This window comes from Pan troglodytes, chromosome 17 (genome assembly GCF_028858775.2).
Source record: "Pan troglodytes isolate AG18354 chromosome 17, NHGRI_mPanTro3-v2.0_pri, whole genome shotgun sequence".
NCBI classification, from domain to species: Eukaryota; Metazoa; Chordata; class Mammalia; order Primates; family Hominidae; genus Pan; species Pan troglodytes.
This window is the reverse complement of record NC_072415.2, coordinates 20,106,097-20,123,574: the sequence shown is the minus strand read 5'-3', so window position 1 is coordinate 20,123,574 and position 17,478 is coordinate 20,106,097. Positions and strand designations below refer to the sequence as shown.

The window sequence follows — 17,478 nt, the reverse complement described above, 5'->3', positions numbered from 1 at the left end:
TGTCAAAAACCAGCCCCCAAGAAACCTGACAGGCCTCGTTCATTCCTCCTCCCTCAGCAATCCACAAGTGACTCTGCTTTTCATACTTGGTTAGAAGTTCTGCCTCTTAGGGTTTGTAATTTGGTTGTCTGCCTTAGGATTTTACCTATAAGAAAAGCGAACGGGGTAGAAAACCAACAAATCTTTTGAAGAATTATTTTGTTAATTGGATTTATTGCAAGATATATTTCTCTTACTAAATTACTAGCTTTATTACTAATGACATGCAATTACAAGAGTGAATATTTTAATTCACCTACTTAGTAAAGTAAAATAGTTTTAGTAAGTTAGATCCCAAAGGATAACTCTGGGGGATAACCTATTGCACGACATTTATCAAAACTTGCTTTTTATTTTGCGTGGACATTATATGTTTTATCTCCCTAGCTAGGTGATATGCATCTTAAGGAAAGTCCATGTCTCAGTGCCATCTCAGTGCCTTTTGTGCTGTGCAAACATATGAAATCTGGTGATGTAAAATATCCCTCTTCAATAATATGTTGATCTTTCAAGTAGAGATATATTTGAAGAAAGTGATGTTTTTAAAACCATATATTGTGACTACTTTCATTTCATTTAGGAAATATCTATCAAATATCACTTCGTGGGTAAGGCGCTGGGGGTAGGTGACATGGGGACATCTTGGTGAATCATAGAGGGAGTCCAGATCTGAGAAGGTTATGCCCCTACTCCAGCAAGGCAGATAAGACAAGCAGGCAGGAGATCAGACAGAGGACCGGAAGGCAAGTGTCAGGACAGCATCAGTGATGGAGTGCTACGGAGGTTCAGAGGGAAGGCGGATTACTCTTAGCAGGAATGTTGGCATTTATGGGAGGGTTTGTGGAGGAGGTGGTTCTTGAGCTGAGCTCTCAGTTATGTGTTCAAGAGGGAGGGGAGTTCTCAGGCAAGCCTTGCACTAATTCTACCAAAGAACAGAATGAATGGGACGTAAGTTTGAACCAAGGCCAAAGGCTGAGCACCAGCTGAAGACCCTCAACAGCCTCTACATCCACTTGACGGCACCAGTCGGTACAGATACCAAATGGTTTGGTTTGCAAAATCCATCCATGAGCATACCTGAAGACCACTGTCCACTACCTGACAACATGATTTTCATGTATAAAGCAGTTAAGAGTTTAACACAGCAAGAAATAGCTTCAAACAAAAATAAGAGAGAAAACATTGAAGTACCCACCTATTTATTATTAGATATACGCGACCATTGACTTTGGCATGGCTATGAGGTGGCAGACGGAAGCACAGGGATGCAATGAGGAGACAGGTTGGAGAGAAAGAGAGGAGACTGTTAGACAGAGACGAACAAAGTGGACTCCCTTAAGCTTCCTAGCATCAAGTGTAGCCACCCTCACAGGCTTCATGCCTTGAAGAAGAGTCTAGACAGCAAGATTCAGTAGCAACATTAAATCAGACAATGTTCAGGAAAAATGCTAAAAGATAACAAGCCTCTCCCTTCTTCTCATCCCTCTCCATCTCACACACTTTATTACAAATTTGTAATGTTTAAATTTTTTAAGGTACCTTTTTTTTTTTTTTGCGGAGTCTTGCTCTGTCACCCAGGCTGGAGTGCAGTGACATATCTTAGCTCACGGCAGCCTCTGCCTCCTGGGTTCAAGTGATTCTCCTGCCTCAGCCTCCCAAGTGGCTGGGATTACAGGTGTATGCCATCATACCTGGCTAATTTTTGTATTTTTAGTAGAGATGGGGTTTTACTATGTTGGCTTAGTTGGTCTCAAACTCCTGACTGCAGGTGATCCACCCTCCTCAGCCTCCCAAAGTGCTGCGATTACAGGTGTGAGACACAGTGCCTGGCCTCAAGGTACATTTTATGAAATAAAATATAATTTAAAAAATTAATTTTTGCTGCTACTCCAGAATTAAAAAAAAAAAGGATCCTACTCAGCGGCCATATTCAACATGCTGTTTTCTAAGGTTTTGCTAAAACTATAGTTTAAAAAAGTCATTTCATTTCTCTATGCATAATAATACTTTCTAAAACAAACCTGCATAAATTAAAGAGCTATAAAAGTAATGAATATGGCCAGGTGTGGTGGCTCACGCCTGTAATCCCAGCACTTTGGGAAGTCGAGGCAGGTGGATCATGAGGTCAAGAGTTCGATACCAGCCTGGCCAATATGGTGAAACCCCTGTCTCTATTAAAAATAGAAAAATTAGCCAGGCATGGTGGCACATGCCTGTAGTCCCAGCTACTTGGGAGCCTGAGGCAGAAGAATCACTTGAACCCGGGAGGCGGAGGTTGCAGTGAGCCGAGATGGCACCACTGCACTCCAGCTTGGGCAACAGAGCGAGACTCCGTTTCAAATAAAAAAAAAACAGTAATGAATATTTAAATAGTCCTTTGTAAATCATTGCTAATTATATATTATATAATAAACAATGTTATACATTATAATTCTTATAATATGAAATTCTATCAATATATAGGTGAAATAATATTCCTGAGATTGCCTACTTAGGAATAATAATTTCTTCCTATATTATTACATTTTCATAAGGCTAACTTTGTAAATTCTGTAAGTCTAAACAATAAATTCTGCTTCATACACAGGTGACATGTGCCTACATTACATCTGCGTGCATAAGCACATATACACCAACAAGTGACACAACAGGAAAAGAAGAGTTGCATATCTCCAGAGACAACAGTGTGGAAATCAGCTTAACGAGCGAATCGGTTATTGCTGATCTGTGGGCCATTTCTTGTAAAGCATCTGTTTAGGAGGTGGGAGCAGAGAAAGCAAAGCCTGACAGTCAATCCTAACTCTCAAAATATTCCTTTTTCTTCATCATTTTGATTTTAATGTAGCCATTGTATTAGGACTCCAAGGACAAAAAATACTGTGAGGTGAAAATTATGAGCAAGGAAAATACTCCCATGAGAAAGAGTTGCTAGAAAAAATATATCTATATTTAAACTTTGAACATTATATATAATATATTAAGCTTTGAAAATTTTGTATATTATATGTAATATGTTATAATTATATATTATATATTAATATATATCAGTGTATATCTATTATAGATCATATAATTATATATATCATAATATATATGATTATGTTATGTGATATATTATATATAAACAATTATATAATATATTATAATTATAATTATATATAAATATATAATATATTATAATTATATATAAATAATTATATAATATATTATATAGTCTATATATTATATTAAATAATATATATTAAATATTATATTATTATATAATATATTATATTATTATATAATATATTATATTATTATATAATATATATTATATTATTATATAATATATATTATAAAATTTTCATAGAACGAAAAATGAAATCCTATGTCCTTAAACTCTTCAGAGAACTGGCATTACACACTCTTTCCTCACCCTTTACATTTACATGGAAAATTCACCATTAAGGGAGTGCTTAGGGCTAAGCCACAGCTGCAAGGAAGGCAAGTCAGGACTCATATCGGTACAGATCATTTAGATCTTTCTTCTCTGCTATGGGGTGCAGGGTAAGGGCTGTGAAGCGGCAGCTGAGGAAACACAGAACCTACATCTTGACGTGGGCTGCAGTCTTTCCCCAGAACCTGCATAGGCTAAACACTGCTATACACGCTTAAAGGGAATTCTGTGGGACCTTAATTCAGTTTTCACATACGCTAGGTCCAAACCTTGGGAGTCTCTAGGCTGGTGAGCCGAATTGTCTTCTGCAAAACTGTGGTCCTGCATGTTTCTACTTTTCTGGATAAATGGTGAATTATATCTCTGTTTGATTGCGTGACAGAAGACTCAGACACATCCACATTAAGAAAAATGGCAAGAAAAAGGCTCCTGCATGCTGGAGGCACTTTTAGTGAGAAAAAAAAAATGAATATGCAAGAGAAGAAATGGCATTTGGAAGAAAAAAAAAGATTTTTTTAAAAAAAGATTTCATTAGCAATGCTTAATAATTACAACTCCTTCACAAACATACAAATTGGCTCTGCTAACTAAAATACTTTGTAATTATTGAATAGGGCCCTTGAAAAGAATGGTGAGGGCTTATAGTAAATTTAAACATGTTACGTGGTCAGAATTAAATATCAAATACTAGTTTTATCCACACAGATCACAAGCAATGTCAAAATAATGATTAAAAAAATCCTTTTTCTGATTATTGACAATTCTCACTTTTATGTGCAGGCATTCTCTTTGTAAACTTGGGGTGATTTTCCCTCCCATCAAGTTTGTCTATGACTGATATCTTCTAGGGTTCCCCAAACTTCTAATAACTACTTTATTTTTCCTAATGCTTGATCATCACTGAAGGTAGCAGGAGTACAGATATGGAGACGGTAAGCCACTGACCCCATCCATGCCCTCCTCCCTGCTGGGGCCTTGGGAGCAGAGAGGTTTTAGCAGAGCCTGATTTTCCTGGTGGCTAGATAGCAAAACAAGTCATGACTGATTGATACCTCTTGGTTCCATGGGTTACGAGTCATCTGAAGTATCAGAATGATAGGCGAAACACAACACAATAAGGAAAGTGAATCTGCTGGTCATAACCAAGGATTACAAAATGTTTCTCATCATTAAATAGATGTTTTGGGTCTATCCATAACTCTAGTTCCTACATAGCAGAATGCTGGAAGTTTGGCATTTTACGAAACGCATATAATGAACTCCTACTTCATCTTCTATTGATATCTTCATTTTTTCCCTTAAAGTCAAATAATTAAGGAGAATTTTCATCCGTGGCCTCTGTGCTCCTCTCAGTACAGCCCTTTGCTCCCCTAGCTGCTTAACAAGTATTTGTCCAATATCTGAATCATAGGCTAAACATGAGGCAGAAAGGAAGACCATTGTCAGCGTTCACTAAAAGAATGCTTGTGATCTCCCCGTGATGGAACACAGTGAAGGATTTGTGATAACCCATTGTGGTTTGAATAAATATGGGCAGGAAAAGTAATATCCCATCTGTTATTTGCAACAATGTATATTTATTGATGAGGATAAAACAACCATAAGCTGCTAAAAGAAGATATTGTCATCATGTTGTCCTCTTAAATATGATTGTAGTTACTAGTCAATTGCAGATTCTGTTTTTTTAGCCAAAGTTCTTTATTTCCAAAGTGGAAGGGAAAACTGCCCATCATCTTTTGCTATGCTCTCACAAGACTTCTGTACTTGTGGTCGGCATAATGGAAAAATTCTCTGAATTAGCCAGATTCCCTAAATGTTCTAAAAACATATAACCAGCCTAGACACAAATACACATATCAACTCTAAAATATTTAAGTCTCCACAGCTACTCTGAATATCTCACAAGACGATCAAGATCATTTTACATTAACCAGTCGTAAGTCACTACCCATTGTTTCAGAACGTGTCACAGAATCTTCCACATGTTTTCTTCTTTTTCTCACAAGCTGATACTCATGGAAAATTCAAGGCTGAAACTTTTAGATTACTGGCTTCTCGCAAGGTGGCCAACCTAAGGTAGGGTTGAAGGCTGCCTTCCTGCTAATAAGAGGTCTGTGTTTCTTCCAGTGGCTCACCTGTAGATGGTGTTGTCTTCTTTGCTGGGAATGGACTTGAGGTCTGTGAGTTCAAGGAACCGGTCATGGAAATAGTGCAGGTGTAAAATGCACACCAGCAGAAAGGAGGTTGGGATGAATATGCGAGTGAATAGTTCAGCCACAGTAAACTGCTTTAAGCCAAGATCCTCAAGCCTGCAAAACAAAACAAAATAAAAAGCAGGAACCTCTCTTACGCAATGAAGTCACAGACTCTTTGTGATAAACTACATCACAGTTTTACACTCCTGTCAGGTCTATCATTTATTGCATCCCTCTCTCCCATATGGTCCAATATGGCTTTCGTTTCCACCAAGCCAGCTAACCTACTTTAACAATGGTCAATAATAAACCTTGACATTCCCAGATGCCAGGGCTATTTCTCTAGCTTTATTTAATTAAACCTCTGGTCCTCCTTGAAGCAAGTGTGGTCTTGACACCATCACACTCTCTTGGTTTCTTGTTCCTCCATGATCTCCTCCTTTTCTATTGGACCTCTAGAGGCTGAAATATCCCCAGGACTCTGTTTTGATCTCTCTTCCAGCTGTGCTTTCCCCCTAGGGAAATCCTCTTCTGTGGATTTACACATCATCCTTACACCAAGGACTCAAAGTGCATCTACAGCGCAGGCTCCTCCTGTAAGATTCTCGTGCCCAAATTGCTACTGGAAATTGGTTGTTTCACAGTTATTTTATATTAGTGTTTCCAAAACAGTATTCTTGATTTTCCTATTTTTCTTGGCAAAGCTGTCCTCCACATCCCTCTCCCCACTCTAGTATCCCTGAACCAATAAATGGTACAACTGTCTACCCTGCGAAAACTGAGAAGTCAGATGCCTCCTATGTTCTTTTCTTTCATATCTCATTCATCCACATTTCCTTCAGCATCCTAAAGCACCTCTTGAATTTCCCACTCCTGTTATCCATCTCTGCCTCCGCCGAATCTAGGGGAAGCTGCCATCATTTCTCACAGGACCGCTGCTGCTGCCTACTAACTAGTCTCCTTGTTTCTACTCCCACACATCGCTTTTTCTCAGCTAGTCAAGTGATCTTTAAAGATTGGAAAATTCCACCAAGAATAAAATACAAATAATGCTACCTACAAGCCATGCACATCCCAGCTGCCTGCCTGAATTCTCCCCACTCTTTGCTGTCCACTCACCCCCTGTCTTCAGTTCCTCTTATGAACTGTGCCAAACTCTGACTTGCCTCAGGACCTTTGCATGTGCTGTTCCCTCTGCCTGAAATGCCCTTCCACACCCCAGACTCCAACTCACACACTTTTCCTAAGACAAGCTTCTTCTAATGCTTCAACTGTAGTTTAAACCAGCTCCTCAGCAAAGCCCATGCCAGTCACTCATTTATAGTTCTCCCTTACTCACTGCCTCAGCCTGTTGTCTGTTTCCTTCACAGACCTGTCACAAAGTGTAATAGACTTATTTTACACTGAATAGTTTTGTTTGTCTCCTCTGCTAGAATATAAGATCTACAGGGCTTAGATTTTGTCTGTCTTGTTCCCTGTCATATTCCAGGCACAAAACAGTGTCAGCACATGGACAACATTTAATAAATGCTTATTGTATAGACACTTCAGCTGTGTTGGTGTAGTTACATAGTTATCTTTCCCTTCTAAGGGACAGAGACTTCTAAGGGACTTCCCTTCTCAGCCGCATCAATATATTCAGCTCAAAACCCAATGCTGGCTGGATTTCCAAACTAATTTCCGAAGTTTACAGAAGCAAATTAGAAAAGGATAGAGCACTATCTCCCACATGCACAGGAACCACCGTCTCATCATCACAAGTCTATGAGCACTTGGAGAAATTTATTTCTTTTTGACGCTAAATACTCCTTAGACTCTAAGCACCCAGCAACATAAATGAGCAAAGTCTGCTACTTTATAAGTGCATGAACTTACTTATGAACTGAAGAACTGAGCTCCAATGTGGAGGGCAGAAAGCACGACTGAGTGTTAGGTGTGTTTCACATGAAACTAACAGTAGAAAATGTCATTTCATTAAAATTCTGAAAATTCATGGAGTGCCTATTATGTTCTAAGCTAAGGGCTAAGTAAAGAGAACACAAAAATGACTCAGTTTTAATTTCTATTATTGAGGAACTTACAGACATTGATGACATCATGCTTTACTAAAATCTTCCTTAAAGATGCTTTGAACAATATGCATTCAAGTCTTCATCTTGTTCATCATTTTCAACTCAAAATTACTTACTTTTCTTTTTTCAATCCAGTCATATTTTGCCACAGGCCTGGGAAGTTCTCAAACTGATATGTGTATATAAAGATAAGCACCAGCATAGTGTAAATAACCACTGACATCCAAAAATATTTTAGAATTTTCCTCCACCATTCATAGTGCACCTGCAAATCAGACATTGAAAAAAAATGAGAAAAAAATCACTTTTAGGAAAACTCACAAAAATAGTTGGTTTAATTCAAGTAAGACAAGTGATACATTTACAAATGTCTGAAAATAAAGTCTATTTCATCTCTAGTTTTTAATGTTCCGTGTCTATCATAGTGGAGTGGTCCTGGGTTAGAACCCCAGTTCTATAAATGGTTGCTAACTGTGTGGGGAAGAGGCTGAACCTTCCATAAGTGCCTATTTTGCAGGGTTGCTAGGAGGATGAAATAGATATTGCTTATGGGTTCCTGCAAGCTATCTGGCCCATAGGGGGCGCTCAAGGAACAGTAGGGTAGGTGCTGCTGTCATTGTGGTTATCATTGCTCAGAGAAAACCACATCCATTTTGAAATTGAAAGCAATATTGTATGAATGAAAATGTGAACCAACCACAGAAAAAAGACATCTCGTTTTACCGTAAGCTGTGGATATTCATTAGAGAACATCCATTCTGAATTTTTAAGAGTATTCAAAAGTTCACTGATTTCTTTTGAGATTTTTTTATCTTAACATATGATATACTCTTGTTTATTTTAGTTCCTTTATTTGTTTTATTGGCTACCTGCAAGATATTTTACTCTTTCATGTGTTTCTATTATTGGGTTCTCTTTTATCGTCAGTTAAAAGTTAGTCTGTGGAGGACTAACTCATTTTAATGTATCTCTTATATTAACTTATTTTAATGAATGGAATTCTTTTAATTAATGAAATATGAAAGCAGTCAATGCACTATACATATATATATGTACACAAAGAGCAGGCACATGCCACACATATATCTTTTTCTGACCCTAAAGCCTGAAATGCAAAAGTATACCTAGGAATACTCTACGACTTCAGATTATCTAGCTTTTAAATTACTATTTTAAAATATAATTCAATTTTTACAGGCCAGGTGCGGTGGCTCATGCCTGTAATCCCAGAACTCTGGAAGGCCGAGGAGGGCGGATCACTTGAAGCCAGGAGTTTGAAACCAGCCTGGCCAACATGGTGAAACCCCGTCTCTACTAAAAATACAAACATTAGCTGGAGGTGTTGGCACACACTTGGAATCCCAGCTACTTGGGAGGCTGAGGCATGAGAATTGCTTGAACCTGGGAGGCAGAGATTGCAGTGAGCAATGAGCAGAGATCATGCCACTGCACTCCAGCCTAAGGGACAGAGCAAGACTCTGTCTCAAAACAAAAAAAAAGAAAGAAAGGAAGGAAGGAAGGAAGGAAGGAAGGAAGGAAGGAAGGAAGGAAGGAAGAAAGAAAGAAATAGAAATGTAATTCAATTTTACGGATTTTTTTTTTGATCAATAATTTTTGGAAAACCTATGTATGAACTTTTTCCTGATTTTTCAACAACCTAAAATTTTTATTTTTACTTTTTTTAGAGATGGCATCTTAATCTGTTGCCCAGCTGGAGTGCAGTGGTACAAGCATAGCTCACTGCAGCCTTGACCTCCTGGGATCAAGTGATCCTCCTGCCTCAGTCTACCAAGAAGCTAGGACTACAGGTGTGCCACCACACCTGGCTAGTTTTTTAATTTAAGAGAATGTTTTGTAAAGACAAGGTTTCGGTATTTTGCCCAGGTTGGTTTGGAACTCCTGGCCTCAAGCAGTCCTCCTCCCTTGCCTCCCAAAGTGCTGAAATTACAGGCAGGAGCCACTGCACCCAGCCCTGAAATTCTGAAATAGTAAACAAGTTGAAGACAGTCATTTCCCATTTTAGGATTCTTGGGATACAACGTTTGAATCTTGCCAATCACTTTATCCATGTTCATGAGATCCTAGTGATTTAAAATCTCTGCAAATGTAGCTCATGTATATTCCTGGGAGAGATGTGAGAATTAAAATGGTCAACTGTGTACCTACCTGATATAGGGCCACACAGAACAGGAACAGCACCATGTAGATGATTTTGTACATTACGATTTTACCCTCGAAGCTGACGAAGAAGAACATGCCTCCACAGACGTAGATCCAGTACTTGATGAACATGGCCACCACCAGATTGCCCAGGACTTTCATGATGTCCTGCTCATCTTCTTCTTCAGCTTCCTCTTGCTCTACCTTCTTTCTCTCTTGCTTCTCTTCCTTCGCTTCCTCTTCTTCCTCCTCTTTGGGATCTCCTTCCACTTGTATATCTTGAAGTTCCTCATCTTCAAATAGAAAACTGTGCTGTTATACTTAGCTGGTTATCTGTGCAGAACCACACTTTGACCATGTGATAGGTGTAGGATGTAGAGGCATGCATTTTCTAAGTTATTGTATAATTTGGATGATTTTAGACTATTCTCATAAACTCAGCAACATTCATAACTAGATTAAAAGTCAATTTTCATAACCTTCTCAAAATATAGTTTACAAGAAAATAAATTTGGTAACACTAATTTATATACAAATCTTTTTTCTTTCTGATATCCAGTGATAGCTTTAAGTACTGTGAGATGTAAAAAATAAATAGGCAACTATTGTTGCACAAATCTAAATGACTGTATCAATTTCAAATTCTAATTGCTTCATGGCTCTAGACAATCCAAGTAGTACTTTACTAAATGTGGTTAATGCTAACAATCTTAACCAAAAAGTATGCTTTTAAATAACTAAAAATTTAAGAGTTACAGCAAAACATAATTTAATTTAAATTAGATTGAAAGGGTAATTGTAATTTAAGTTTAAAACAATTTAATGGATCAAAATAAAAAACTTATTTTGTGTTGCTTTAAAATACATAAGACTCATCTCTGTGTTACACAGCCTTATATTTGAAGAACTTGAATAATTATTTCAAAATAATTATTGGGGTTAATTTGAATAATTTATTCAAACAACTAGTAGATTCACAGTGAGGAGAGTGAAAATCAAGTGAGGGCTCAGAGCAACAGTTGATCTCAAATTAACCATTTTTTACCAAAATTAGCTGGTTAATTTAATCACTATGTTGAACAGAGTCATCCAAACTCATATAGGCAAGATTTGAATCTTATAGACAGACTTTTGTTACTGAAGAACAACTCATTGTTTAGGTCCAAATAAGAAACTAACCATAAATATATGTGTGTGTGTATGGAGAGATATATATATGCCTGTATTCATTCTTATGGTTACTGGTTTAATCTGAAGGTGACCAGCCCAGCTTCTGTGGACATTTCTAGGCTCCTTTTCACAGACAGTGCTTCTTAATCTCACAAGTCTTCAATCCACTCTACAAATATTAAATTTACATTTATTGGCATATCTAGGGAATTAGGGAGCAAGCTGTTCTTATTTTACCTATATAGCAGGTCTAAAATTATCAAGGTGATAACATCATCATCCTCTGTTTTTACATTGTGGTGTACTATTGTTAAGAAAGAAGAGAGAAGTTTTAAATGTGAAAGATGTGACTTAGCTTCTTGGTTCCAATACTCACTAGAAGTATGACCTGGGAGGAAGCATTTAATTTCTCAGAGCCTCAGTTTTTCTTTCATTGGGAATCACCTTCGTGAGGATCAAATGGCACTTTTTTTTTTTTTTTTGAGAGGGAGACTCGCTCTGTCGCCCAGGCTGGAGTGCAGCCGTGAGGTCTGGGTTCACTGCGAGCTCCGCCTCCCAGGTTCACAGCGTTCTCTTGCCTCAGCCTCCTGAGTAGCTGGGACTACAGGCGCCCACCACTACGCCCGGCTAGTTTTTTGTATTTGTAGTAAAGGCGGGTTTTCACCGTGTTAGCCAGGACGGTCTCAATGTCCTGACCTCGTGATCCGCCCACCTCGGCCTCCCAAAGTGCTGGGATTACAGGCGTGAGCCACCGCGCCCGGCCCAAATGGCACATTTTTAGCACTCCTTTGCAACTCTCACATGTATCTAAAAAGTTACACGCTGTAATAACGTTACTTATTGCTCCAAGTTTACATTCCAGTTTCATTTATTCCGAAGCTGTCTGATGTATTTTGGGGCTCTTTCTCTGTAATTTTGCTGAGCACCAAACTCTCCAGCCACACATATACACTAATTTACCTTTTTCTTCATTTTCCTGACTGCCAATTTTGACTTCCGATAAAAGAGCTTCCTTTTCTTGCAGAGCTTTTTGCTCTGTGAGGTGCTGCCTCAGCAGTAGCCAAAAAGTAATGGTGAAAAGGATCTGAAAGTAGAGAAGCAGCAAAACAAGAATTAAGCAACCATTTGGAATGTAAAAACATTCAACAAATGTAACATTTTCTCCGCATTCCAGTGGGAGCACAATAAATAAACCTTTTTATTGGAGACAGAGTCAGGTCACCTGGCTTGACTTCAGCTGAGATTCACTGCTTTTAAGTCCCTTTTCCGAGGATGCTCCCATGTTTGTGTTGGGTGCCAGAAGCACCACGCAAGTCCTGAGGAAGATGAACCCAACCTTTCTAACAACTTCCACCTGGGCAGGAAATCAGCTGCAACAGGTGGTCTTCCTTGAGGTGCTGGTCCTTGGTTGATTCCCTCCTGACTGTGACGTCATTACAATTGTAAAAGGAAGATGTACTTCTTGCATAATACTCCCTTGACTGCAGTGTTCCTTATTTTGAAGAATTCCATAGATGGGAAAAGGAAAATTTCATCCCAGAAAATAGAACCCCTTATTATTAATCTTTTAAAGCTAAAGGGATACTAGTTCTAAGTGCCCATGCTTTCATAGTAACATTTTCTTAAGGACTAAGAAATCAAAAACCTTTTGATTTGGGGGAACTCTATTGTTTAGGAAATACAGTACCTAACACACAGTAGGTTTATTGCTGTTGTTTTTGTTTGAGAGGGAGTTTTGCTCTGGTTGTCCAGGCTGGAGTGTAATGGAATGATTTCAGCTCACTGGAACCTCTGCCTCCCGGATTCAAGTGGTTCTCCTGCCTCAGCCTCTCAAGTAGCTGGGATTACAGGCATACACCACCACACCCGGCTAGTTTTTGTATTCTTTTAGTAGAGACGGGGTTTCACCATGTTAGCCAGGCTGGTCTCGAACTCCTGACATCAGGTGATCCGCCTGCCTTGGCCTCCCAAAATGCTGGGATTACAGGCATAAGCCACCATGCCTGGTCACACACAGTAGGTTTTTAAAAATAGCTTTATTGATATATAATTCATATACCATGCAATTCACCCATTTAAATTGTCTAATTCAGTGGTTTTTAGTATATTCACGGAGTTGTGCAACCATCACTGCAATCCATTTTGCAATATTTTCATCAACCCTGTGTAAGAAGCCCCACGACTGTTGCTTCCTTTTCTCCCTATCTCAGCCCTAGCCAACCACGAATTTACTTTTTGTCTCTATAGATTTGCCTAATCCTATCTCAGCCCTAGCCAACCACGAATTTACTTTTTGTGTCTATAGATTTGCCTAATCTGGAAATTTTATATGAATGAAATTATATAATATGTAGCCTTTCATAAATGGATTGTTTTTGCTTAGCATAATGTTTTCTAGGTTGATCCACTGGTAGCATGCACAGTTCTTTATCCCTTTTAAATACCCAATAATACTCCATTGTATGGCCATGCAACATTTTATCCTTTCATTAGTTAATAGGCATTTGGATCATTTCTATATTTTAGCTATGATGGATAATGCTGCTATGAACATTCACATACAAGTTTTTGTGTGGACAGATGGTTTCAATCCTCCTGGGTAAATGAACCTAGGACTGGAATTGCTGGTCTTATGGAAATTTTATGTTTAAAATTTTGAGGAACTGGCACTTTGTTTTCCAAAGTTGCTGCACCATTTTACATTCCCACCAGCAGTGTGTGACCATTTCAACTTCTCCATGTCCTCAGTAGCACTGGTTATTATCTGCCTTTTAAAAAATTATAGCCATTCTGGCTGGGCACGATGGCTCACGCCTGTAATCCCAGCACTTTGGGAGGCCGAGGCAGGTGGATCATGAGATCAGGAGATCGAGACCATCCTGGCTAACACGGTGAAATCCCGTCTCTACTAAAAAAAAAAATACAAAAAAATTAGCTGGGCGTGGTAGTGGGCGCCTGTAGTCCCAGCTACTCGGGAGGCTGAGGCAGGAGAATGGCGTGAACCCGGGAGGCGGAGCTTGCAGTGAGCCGAGATTGCGCCACTGCCCTCCAGCCTGGGATACAGAGCGAAACTCCGTCTCAAAAAAAAAAAAAAAAATGTGTTTTACAAATGTTATTGTAATAGAAATGTTATAAGCCTGGAGATGTATTACTATCTTCTATGACAAAACCTTGCACTTTTTCTGAGTTCCTGGGTGCGTTAAAATATAAGTGCAGACCTAGGTTCCCGGAATAACTCTTTTTTTTCCACGAGTAACAAATTTATTTCCCAAATAATGTTTTCCTCCTAAAGAACTGTTAATTTTAGATTCGACAGGAGACAATTCAACTAGTGACTTGGCATGCAATTTTAGCAGTTTCATTGCTATTCGGAGTGAGACTGTGATGAATTTACACAGTCAAAAGAAAATAATTTTGATTTTTAAAAATAGAGTAAGACTAAGTTACCAATTGTGTGTGAATATGTGTGTGTGGGTCTGTGTTTAAGAGGAAAGAGGGAGAGAGAGTAAAAGAAAAGAGTGTTAGATGAAGGTGCCTTGTAAGTGAGAGTATAACGTGGGATTTTCAGCATGGAGCAGGGTGAGGAGAAGAAGCAGGCATAGGAGTTTGGGATGAATGAATCAATGAATGACATTCCCTTGGTCCATGAACACAGGGGTTATATTCTCACCTCTGTCACTAGAATTCACCTGTTGGATTGTGTTTCATTTACCCCAGTAGCTCTTCACCCAAAAATCTGTTAGGAAGACCAAACTTTGCCCTAGTCTACTCTACCCCACTTACACCTGCTTGCCTTGGATATGGGGTGTGTGGCAACCCTTCAAGCGGGCAGTTGCTCCCAGGAAAGGTGAATTTCATGTAATGTAAATGACCATCTCCTCCAAAGACACTAATTTCCAAGACCCATTCAATATATACACGTTTATTTTTACTGTCTTAAAACTAAATTATTAACACAAAGGGAATGTGTGTTTAGTCTGCCATTCTGTTAACAAAACAAACAGTAAGTTGGGAAACCTAATCTTTTGAAATAAAACTGTTAAAATGGCCCATGAAAACAAATGAGTAATGAGAAGAGTATGAACATTCTAACTCAGATAAGAACATATCATATAACCAGTAGAAGAAAAACAGCAAGTGTCATACTTCATTTTTGCTGCTAAAAATGTTCTTTAGGAAGGAATTGGAGAAAAATGTCATGAATAATCAATACTTATCTGTGACACTAATGCACTAAGCATGTTTTATAAAATGATAATCAAAGACAGTCCTATAATCCCTTAACACATTTTACACTGTGTTTTCCTATTTTCACACCTAATTTTTACTCTAGTAGGATTTATACTTAAAAACATTTATACAAGTTTTCTTTGAGTGGAAAACATTGTCATTCCTAAGTAAAAGCTAAATCATGGCGTAATATATGTTCATGTTTAAATTATAGAGGCCTCTAAGCACCGCAAATTGTTTCTTACAGTCTCATGTTTGTTCATTTTTACAAAGCAGTGAATATTTGGAACCTGTTTTTATAAGGTTTCTCTTGGATACGATTATGATGATGATTGTGGTTTTGTGTCATTGTTTTGTTTTATTGTATTCTGTTCACTTACTTTGGAAGCAAGTTCTCCTGGCTCTTTCTTTTCTAAAAATCCTGGAACTTTTTTAATTTCAGGAAGTTCAAAACTCCATATATACTGTAATATCAACAATAGGTTTCCATAAACCACCATGAAGGGAGAGCTGATCATGGCATATTTTCTTCTGTTGCGAATCATCCAAAGAGTGCACGACCAGATCAGCAGCACAAAGGTCAGCCAGCTGTGATAGGTGATGCTCCAGGCCTCCGGAGGACAGAAAAGGAAACACGACCATGGTCAATACAATGCTCAGTCCCCCCGCCCTGGTAAGGTAAAAACTATCTAAAAAGAAAAGGTCATAATATTCAAACCAGGGAGAGTAGAGAGTTGTGGTGGAGTGACGGAGACCCCAAGCCGTGGAGCGGTGGCTTGGAAGGCAGGAGGTTTTAAAGCCTTAACATTGTAGCTCCATTAACACAGCAGAATGGTACCAGACAAGGGCACGTTTTTAATGAAGGATTGTGTTGTTTTTACAATAGACTTTTTTCAGTTAAGTAGCAAAATGTGTATTCAAATATTTTATTTTATTTTATTTTATTTTATATTTTATTTTATTTTATTTTGCTCTATTGCTTTAAAGAAAAGACCAAACTTATCTGGCTTAGAGAGAGAAAAAAATGGTATACTCCTGTGAGTTCAGAATGAGAGATTTGTTGCAGTTTAAAGTAGCAGTTGATGTATAGAAAATGTCAAAAAGTAACCAAAGAACACAGAACTAATTTTATTTGGAGAATAGAGCTGGCAATCCCCAAATTAGCCTCTTCAATTTTGTGGTGCTTTCTTTTTCCCAGTCTCCTCTCACATGTGGCTGTGTTCCTTACTGGAAACTGAAGTTGAGCACACACAGGTTCATCTGAGAAGCACCTGGACTGAGTGCCTGGGGAAATCGTGCCTAGGTTCTGTGTCCCTTGAGTTAAAGAATATTTTTATTTTTATCATCAAAGGTGTCCATAGGATCTCACTGTTGACCACAGAATTTGGAAGAGTTGTATTTTAAACAAGAATATTAGGTTTCTCAAAAATAAATCAAATTTCCTAAGAAAATTTGTTTTTGGGAAAGGGAGAGATTATAGCTTCTTTTATCTTCTATCTATGGGCCAAGGGTCTGTTTTGAAGGTGTGATGTTGCAGATGGTGAGTAGAAACACGCATAAACTGAGAGCTCACAATTGGAAGGTGCTCTAGGGAACCACGGTTGCTTGATGCTCATATTGGTAAAACATTATTGCTGCTGGCCGGGCTCGGTGGCTCATGCCTGTAATCCCAGGACTTTGGGAGGCCGAGGCAGGTGGATCACGAGGCCAGGAGATTGAGACCATCCTGGCTAACACGGTGAAACCCCATCTCTACTAAAAATACAAAAAAAAAATTAGCCGGGCGTGGTGGCGGGCGCCTGTAGTCCCAGCTACTCGGGAGGCTGAGGCAGGAGAATGGCGTGAACCCGAGAGGTGGAGCTTGCAGTGAGCTGAGATTGTGCCACTGCACTCCAGCCTGGGCAACAGAGCAAGACTCCATCTCAAAAAAAAAAAAAAAAAGTTATTGCAGCTAAGAAGGAATAACGTCTCACCCAAATCTAAGATAAGATGTGAATATAACTCTCACTATCTGAAACGAATAAAAGCAGCCTATGTTAACCTTGAAGACCTTCAATGTCATTTAAAAAAACTAATATGTCCTCTCAAATTGGCAAAATAAGAGATAGTCTGACTTGACAAGCTAATTTGGAAGAAATGTATTAATACTTAAAAGGAGGATAAATAGAATTGAAAA

The 17,478-nt window shown here is 38.5% G+C and overlaps 1 protein-coding gene across 6 annotated transcripts in view; it reads right to left on the bottom strand.

Annotated features, from left to right (window-relative positions):
- PIEZO2 (piezo type mechanosensitive ion channel component 2) overlaps positions 1-17,478 on the bottom strand; it is a 478,008-nt gene that overhangs the window by 107,972 nt on the left and 352,558 nt on the right. For 5 of the 6 annotated variants that reach the window (XM_016933287.4, XM_016933289.4, XM_054671877.2 and 2 more), the window contains 6 exons: positions 15,683-15,913; positions 12,033-12,156; positions 9,909-10,195; positions 7,859-8,007; positions 5,611-5,784; positions 1,235-1,276 (listed from right to left, as the gene is read on the bottom strand). In XM_016933287.4, coding sequence (XP_016788776.4) covers positions 1,235-1,276; positions 5,611-5,784; positions 7,859-8,007; positions 9,909-10,195; positions 12,033-12,156; positions 15,683-15,913 — 1,007 coding nt within the window. The remainder of the gene's footprint in view (positions 1-1,234; positions 1,277-5,610; positions 5,785-7,858; positions 8,008-9,908; positions 10,196-12,032; positions 12,157-15,682; positions 15,914-17,478) is intronic. The other variant, XM_016933290.4, reaches the window with a different exon arrangement.